Below are 8,513 nucleotides of genomic sequence, written 5' to 3'. Positions count from 1 at the left end.
CGTGAATTTGGGGGTGGGGGGTGGGGGTTAATTTATCCTCGGTTCAGCTGGGTGTCCAAATTCCAAACCCCAAGCGGAAAACGGCAAACCACTCTGTATAGGTAATATACCTGCAACAAACAAATCTGACCACAAATTGTCTGAGTTCTGTATCACTAACAGGAATCCATAAGGACAATACTCTATTGGCTGTTGCTGTGTTATCTTAAGTGTGTTCTTCCCAGTGGACGGCACACGTTCTGTAGTACTGAAATGGACAATTCTCAGGATTATATCAATACACAGTACTGTATTTAAATATTTTACGAAGTGTGTAATTTACTGTACAATATGTTTGCTGGACTTGCACAGTTGTTTTTTTGGTTTGTTTTTTTTTTACACATTTTGCGACTTGAATAGATATTTCTTTTTCAATTTCATTGTTATTTTGAATTGATGTGTTTTTTTTGGGTTTTTGTTTTTCCATATTCTCTATTTACTTTGTTGATTAGTTAGGTAAATGATTTTTCTTTTGTTAACCTGTATGCCACATGACATCTGTCAAAATAAGATTAGAATAAATAAGTTTTTTATCGCTATTATTATTGCTATTGTTGTTGCTTGCTTATACTCTATTTTGCAAAATGCAAAGATCACCCACTATGTCAGTTCAGGATTAGATTGCACATAAACTGCAATGTAACATATATAGCATTTCCTGAAATATCCGTCATTTTTTATTGTGCATTGGCTTCAAAAGAAATCATTGTGTTTTTATGCGATATCCTGTTTTCAGTGTAAACGCTTGGGATTTTGTGGTACATCATATGCTCACAGCTCAAAGTACCTTTAGATAGAGCATTTCACAAGTTGTGCTTCCTTATACTTCTCACTATTTGCTTGTCTGTTTTGAGGGTGGGAAATTGAGTAATAGATAAGTCCTACTGTGAAATCCACTTTGCACATACTTTGAGAATAAAAAAAAAAAAAATGAACAAAATGTCTAAATTTTACTTTGTATCTTTTTAAAGGATATATTTATTTCGTTTATTATGTAGATGGCAGGTCATTTGTCTCTAACATACTTCATATTTCATTATTGGAAGAATAACGCACTGGTGGACCCATAACGGCGAGAGAAAGTAACACCGAGACGAGGCAAATGATAATGGGCCAAAGATACTTTCAATAAGTTTAAAGACAAAATATAGAAGAACTTAAACACGTGTCTTTAACAACCTTAACTGCAATGGGCTGTAAAAAACGGCAGAGTACGCAGGACCGAGAACCGCTTTCGGAATTTGTTCTCAAAATGTATAAATACTAGTCTATATCCTGCATTCAACTGACATTAATTACGACTATAATTCGACGTAAATGTATGTGTAGTACTGAATATTTTGGCATTTTAAACAAAGTGAATAGAATTGGGACAATTCGAGAATTCAGTGACAAAGTCGGCCACTAATAGCAACCACTAGGGACCCTCTAATGGGACACCACGTGATAATTTTCAACAAACTAAAAGCTATAGACTGGAGTAGGATACAAGTTAACAACGGCATTTCATTTCTACAGGTAAGGTTTTCTGAGACTTACGGTCTTTTTTTACGTTTACTTCCTGCATTTTTACGCCTTGTGTGTACACTTTTCACTTTTCACATTTAGCGAAGGATACTTATTGTCCACATGTCGGCTATAGTGCTTTTGAATGGATAAAACTTGCTCCTAGCTGCAGCGCTATAGCCTACTCTTGCCACGACTACTATGAAGTGACTGGCTTGATGTATTTGCGGCAAGTTTCCGAACTATTTTTAATGTAAGGTAATTGCGGTAGTTTTTTCTCGCCTCTAAATTTCGCTAATCATCTTGCGAAGAACTTTCTTTGGAGTTACACTACTGCAGTAAGGAGCTACTTTCGTGGATTCGGTATTTGGACGTTCATTTAGAAGTCTTAGGCAATTCGTGTAAGATAAGTGCTGTTGGGAGAATTATTGTTTGAAGGTAATTTTTTATGAGTATATGAAACCAAATAGAAATCGAATACATTAGGCTAATGGTTAAAAAAACTGGTTGATTTATTCTATGACAATGATTTTTAATTCTTTCCGTGTATTTAAGGTTCATATGAATTTGCGAAAGTGAAATCTACAGTATGTCCATTCAAGGCTTTCTTGGGAATTAAAATTTTTTCAATTAATTGCAGAACCTTATTACATAGATTTGGAATGGACATTAAATGTCTACATCTGTCACGTGCTGTATTGTTTTGTCAATACTTAAAGTCAATGGGTAATTCAGAAATGATTCCCACCACAAAAGGTTATGCGTATCTTACTGGGCTTGATTGAATTGGCTAGTCAGCTCGTCCCAATTATCTCACCATTTCTAAGAAATGTGTGTTTGAATGTTAATGACTCAAACCATGTCACATGCATTCTATTTGAATTGGAAACTTCTAATGCAGGAATACTTACATCTGACCTTTGAGGCCAGAAGCATTCTTTCCTACTAGATTCGATTGATAAATCTGGCTAGAGATTCCACTGACCTAATGCTCCAGGTTTAAATTAGTCCCTGGTTTAATGGGAAATTTAAATCAGCGATGTAGTTGAGACTGGCCTCAAGTGCCGAATTTGAATCGTCCCATGTAAACCGTCATAACACTACCACAGATAAATTAGCTTATGCATCTGTGTTGGACTGATTACAGTAAAAACACTGAAATGCATTTGAAATTGGAAAAAAAGCTCTTTGGTGTGGTGCAATCATGGCATTGGTAAATATGCATGAATGCATGCAAATTATCTGCATTTCTTTTTGGATTCTGATTCAAAAGAAGATGAACTTAGGATAAGGCCTAAGATGTGGGCCTTGACGTAAGCATGTATAACTGTTTATATAATTGAACTCTGATTCAGAAACTCAAGAGTCTCCTGAGCCAGACTCATCATGCCCCCCTCAAGTTTGGCCTATACTCCTCCGGATGGTGGATGGGGATGGGTTGTGGTGATTGGGTCCTTCATCTCCATCGGATTCTCCTATGCCTTCCCCAAAGCCATCACCGTCTTCTTCAAAGAGATCCAAGAGTACTTTGATATAACGTACAGTGAGATCGCCTGGGTTTCCTCCATCATGCTGGCTGCTATGTACGCAGGAGGTGAGTGATGAGAGTACAGAAACCTACTTTTAACACATTTAAAGACAAAATGTGGAAGGACTTAAACACGTGTCTTCAACAACCTTAATTGAGCAAGAGCTGTACGGCATATGCATGGCTCCATAGGACTGAGAAGCATTTCCGTAATTTGTTCTCAGAATGTCACAGCAGTTTAGAATCAGTTTACTAGCTTACAGATTTATTAAAGGACATTAAATAAGACTATAATTGCTGACTATCAAGACTGTCGTGCTGTTTGCTGTGAGTGAAGAATGTACAGGAACCTGGTCCTGTTTCGTCGTCAGGCGTTCAGATAACACGATCGTAACCGTGCATTTCTCCACCTCACCTCGACCATATCACTGCCAGCAGTGTTCAGACACTTTTATTATTTCTCTCCGAAGATAAATGCAACATGTTCCAGTTTCGTTTCTAAAAAAGAGTATCGTTCTCATCCTTTTTAAGTGAGAGCACCAAGCTGTCGGGGGTTTAGGATTTGCCTATGGAAATAATAGTCGCTGACGATGGGTGAACTAGTTGAGCCAGTCAGGTTCTTCAGTGGAATTCTTTGTCGGTATCTGTGTTCAGTGAAACCTGACACTATCTTTGTCTACACTGTCAGTGTCCATGTGATTATTTGTTGAACCTGACAGGTGCCGGTTGAAAGTAAACGGCTCAGCATTCCAATCAAATAGACAGAAAATGTTCCTCAATTCAATTAGAACACACACAAGAAGATTCTTGGTTGTAGCCATTTCTTTCCATTTATTTAAAACCTCTTCCCCTCAGTCTGTTTACAGTTTTTTACAATCACTAATTTCAGAACCTTGAGATATTTTTTCAAAACTGTAGACATAAATCTCAAAACGAATAATCAAAATGCATTTTTCAAAACTCTAAACACTTTTTTCAATTGCTTGGATGCAATATACATAAACCAAAAATCATTTGATCACTGAACCAAGTCACTTTGACTCAACTTAACTTTCAAAGTATTAGCATTTCAAAATGACTGATAATACTTTAAAAACAGGTTTCTTGTAACAGCATTCCATGTTTAAATCATGACTGTTTCAGGATAAATTAATCGATTGACACCAATTACTTTGGAACAGGATACATTTTACCACATTATCATTATTATTATTATCATTGAATGTAATATTGCATCACCATCCGTTGTCACAGGGGTTTTCAACCTTTTTTGACACGCATTTAAGCTGGTGGTCAAATGACTGATGATTGATTTTACATAGTGGTAAGAGCAGGAGTAAGGATGTGTATCCACCTGCAAAAAAATAGCTACAACATGGAGCAGCCAGATGATCCATGTTAGAGTAGAGATCAAGCAGTGAGAGGAGGAGGAAGAGGAAGTAGAGGTGGTCAATGGAATGCCAGACGGCAAGTACTTCTTCAGAGAGGTGGCCTTGTTTCTCGTCTTAGAGGTGGGGGGTTGTCCTGGTAGAATTTGAACTAATGAGTTTGGAAGTGCAAGATTTCTTCAAAGATACGAATACACAATACACGTTTTGAACAGGCGAACGGTGTTACGAGTGCTTACCATTTTGAGTGTTGTGTCTAAGGTTTTGAAAATTGAGCACAAGCTTGTGAGATTAGGGTCAAAGTGATTGTAAAAAACATAAATCGATGTCTTCAAGCATAAATCGATTAGACACAGGTCTCTAATTTAAATGGCAATGAGCGTTTTAAGGGCTTAACATCTAGGCTTTTAGATGAACTATACTCTTATTCATTTAATTTCTTTCTAGCATGGATCTATCACTCTCTCTATTAGCTATGGCAGTGCTATGCGTTCTGGTGGCTTTGGTGTGTGTGCGTGCCTCTCGGCACATTTAAAAATTTTCAAAATACCTTTTTATTTTCACTTCTGGATGAGTCATGACTGTTTTTATGCACATTTGCATATTCGTTCAGCGCAGTATCTGATTAATTCTTGCATCAACCATCCATGATGGCACTTTGAGTGATAAATGTCAAACGTGAGCATTTTCTGTCAAAAACTAAAATGCAGGAAACGACAACATCCCATAAATCACACCGGCGGTTTGTTATGAATGTGCTGTGTTTCCTGGCTAGTGCACGTGATGTCATCTCACTGATAGGGTTTCGCAGGGCTGTGTGCCTTATTAAAAGGGGCCGCGATTCCCGGCGATCAGATGAAGACTTTTAAAGGAAACCATCAGTCTCCTCAAGGTTATGGGTTGCTGATTCCTCACTACCTTGCCATATTGGCGGCGGGTATCCCAGTGAAATATTCCCGTGTATGGCTGTGGAGGCAAGGGGCTTCATCATTTTGTCCTTGGCCTTACTCTGCAATGTCACCCAGAGTTGCCAGGGACAGAATGCCAGAGGTAAAGGCCTGAGACGGATTCAGCAAATGGGGATTACTGAAAATGGGCTTTTTTGAGGGGGGGTTAGATTTAGAGTTTTCTTGGCACATAGGCCTTTTGTAGCCCAGAGATGTGTTGCACTGATTCCGGGATGTAACCTCTTGAAGCCATGAGGTTTCTTCTTGGTTTCTTTACATTTCTGTGTCATTTTAAATTAAAATGGCATTGGACAAAGTACAAGTGATAGTCTGGTGTCTCCGGTGACCTGCACCAGTATGGCTTGTAGCCGGTCCAAGCCACATAATTATTATTATTAATTAATTATTAATTTGTTATTTAGCTGACACAAAAGTGGCTTATAATTTCTTAGACTAAGCAGGGGGCAAGCCCCCCTGGTGCAATGTGGGGTTAAGGGCTGTGCTCAAGGGCCCAACAGCTGTGCAGATCTTATCGTGCCAACTAAATTAAAAACGATTAGAAAATAAATGGGTGTTTATTGTTCTTGTTAATGGGCATGCAAATGGTCCTTGCCTGATGATACATTTAATCTGTTTCATTCTTCACTACAAATATTAGTGTAAATCCCATTACAAGCGTTCTGACCAAATTCCCTTGTGTGCAGTCTAAGTATTTGGACAGTGACATTGACTGTTCAGCTGTTTTCTGGCTAGCTGTGCGTCTTTGCATCATTAGTTCATGCGCAGAAAAGCTAACAAAGGTGTATAGTCTATTCTAGGTTGTGGAATTTGCAGTTGGAGTTGTTGAGGACCAAATTCAGTAAGTGTCAATGCCAGTTATGCAAGCCGTCATGAGGCTAAAAAATATGAATTTGTTCATGGACATGGCCAAAACATAAGGGCCGAAGGGCCAGTCGAGCATGTGTTTCATCACCTGAAGGGAAACTTCCAAAAACAAACAGAAACTGATGATCCTGTCGCTGCAGTACCGGTCTGGCAGAGCATCTCCAGGGAGGACTGGTGATGTCTTTGGGTTGCAAATGTTGGCCTTTTAATGTAAAGGATTTGCAATGAAGTACTATGTGACAAATATCTTTCAGATTAATCTTTCAGGGTAACATTAACAAAAGGTAAACGACAGAGTCCTGTCGACACAACCATGTTCAATGAGACCTTTTCTTCTTCAGAATGCTGTTCTCTACAGTAGTTTTCGATAATACACAATATGGTAGCATGCTGTGCCATATAAAAATTGTGATTATTTGGAAATGCTGTTGCCTGCATGTAGAATGAATAAGTGCCGTATTACTATTATGTTGGATGTGAAAACACAAGAGGCTCCTGAAATGAAAAGTAAAATGGGGCAGGGAATTGGATGAGTGCTGATGAGCTCTGCTGTGCTTCTGTTGTGCAATGGACAGAGACCCTCAGGGTAAAGCCTATGGATCTCTTGTTGTTCAAGGAAGGGGTCGGTGGAAGGTGTTGGGTAACACATGGCTTGTCAAATTTCCTTAACAAAGTCCAGCCGTTAACCCCATTCCCCGCACCACTCCAGCACACACACACACACGCACACACAGATAAATAGTATTTACTAGTATGCCATATTGGCTTCTTACCTATTTGTATGATTTATACCTGTCTGCTGTCTGCACATTCAACCTATGCTCCTAGCATTTGTTTGTGTAGACCTGAATTAGAGTATTTTGTTGTGCAAAATGTAGGGATTTTCCCATGTCTGTCAGACATTTTGTGTCTACATGTGCTTAAAGCAAATCACAAGATTCAGATTCAACTACAAAGCTGTTTCAACTACAAAGCTGTTTAAACCTGATTAAGTATGAATGGATCACATGTATCAAATTGCAACGGTTAGAGAGCTACAGTGATTTTATTTTCATGTACAATTTTAGACCCTCCAATTGAATTTGCCCGTCTTTGCACTAACCCATTGAGCAGATACATCACCACAGAAATTTAATCAGTATTGTTTAGCTAAGCCAAGTCTCAAATTACACATGCCATAATACTTATGACTGAGAGTGGCCCTTAGTCCATGGGCAGTGTTGGGTAGGTTACTTAGGAAGTGTAATCTGGTACTGATTACAAATTACATTACTGAAAATGTAATTAATAATATATTATTTTCGATTACAATAAAGGTGTAAATTACTTTTGGATTATTTCTGGACTATTTCTGACATAACATTGGTTCCATACTGTACACTTGTGTGTGTATAATAATCTTAATATTATAACAAAGATAAAATACAAAAAAGGGTACAAGGAACATATTTAATTGACAATTGACAATTCCATTGGCAATTATCAACAAAAAGAAGCATAAATTGTATCTGAGTGTTTTGTGAATGTAGAATAATCACAGTACTTATATTCCAACAACGGGACAATGGCAGTCATCCCAGTGTGACTGAAAAATTAGAATGTGTAGGGTTCTCTTATAGAGATGTCCAGCTCTTATTCAATAGCTAAGCATATTTTAGCACATAGCATATTTTGCTTTTGTAGTGCAAAAGGAATTCTAAAACTGCTAAATGAAGATTGTTTTGTTTTGGGGTAAGAATATGCCTGAACAGCACATTGACTGTGGCAGGGACACAGCTATTTTGCAGTTTATGCATACACTTGATAGATCACAAAGAAATGTGACCGAACGTATAATTTAGGGGCACATTTACAAAAATTGTGTTTTATCACATGTACTAAAATACAGACAGAGCTACAAAACGAGGTGTCTCTCGGCAAGATTGACGAAACACTTTGGCCGTATATTCAATTGAACATTATGCTTCTGCAGTCCACAGTTTTGGGAAATCAGCCCTTTTCAGTTTTGCATATGTTCTCAGCACAAAATCCACTTTTAGAAAAAACATTGGTATTAAAATTAAAGCAGGTCGGCACGAATGGTGCAGTGGGTGGCACTGCGGCCTCACAGCAAGGAGGTCCTGGGTTTGAATCCCGGTCAGCCGGGGCCTCTCTGTGTGGAGTTCGCGTGGGTTTCCTCCGGGTACACCGGTTTCCTCCCGCAGTCCAAAAACATGCAGG

At 38.4% G+C, this 8,513-nt stretch overlaps 1 protein-coding gene across 2 annotated transcripts in view; it reads left to right on the top strand.

The window, feature by feature from the left end:
• The first annotated feature begins 1,491 nt into the window (after window positions 1-1,491).
• The window catches only part of LOC133110105 (monocarboxylate transporter 2-like), a 15,673-nt gene continuing 8,651 nt past the window's right edge, over window positions 1,492-8,513 (top strand). Inside the window, exons 1-2 of one of the 2 annotated variants that reach the window (XM_061219983.1) lie at window positions 1,492-1,557; window positions 2,901-3,139. In XM_061219983.1, the coding sequence (XP_061075967.1) occupies window positions 2,932-3,139 (208 nt within the window). In that variant the 5' untranslated portion in view covers window positions 1,492-1,557; window positions 2,901-2,931. Of the gene's footprint in view, window positions 1,558-1,647; window positions 1,984-2,900; window positions 3,140-8,513 lie in introns of those variants that run through there. The other variant, XM_061219984.1, reaches the window with a different exon arrangement.

This window comes from Conger conger, chromosome 14 (genome assembly GCF_963514075.1).
Source record: "Conger conger chromosome 14, fConCon1.1, whole genome shotgun sequence".
NCBI classification, from domain to species: Eukaryota; Metazoa; Chordata; class Actinopteri; order Anguilliformes; family Congridae; genus Conger; species Conger conger.
The sequence above is the reverse complement of the archived record's forward strand: the minus strand, read 5'-3'. Positions and strand labels throughout refer to the sequence as shown.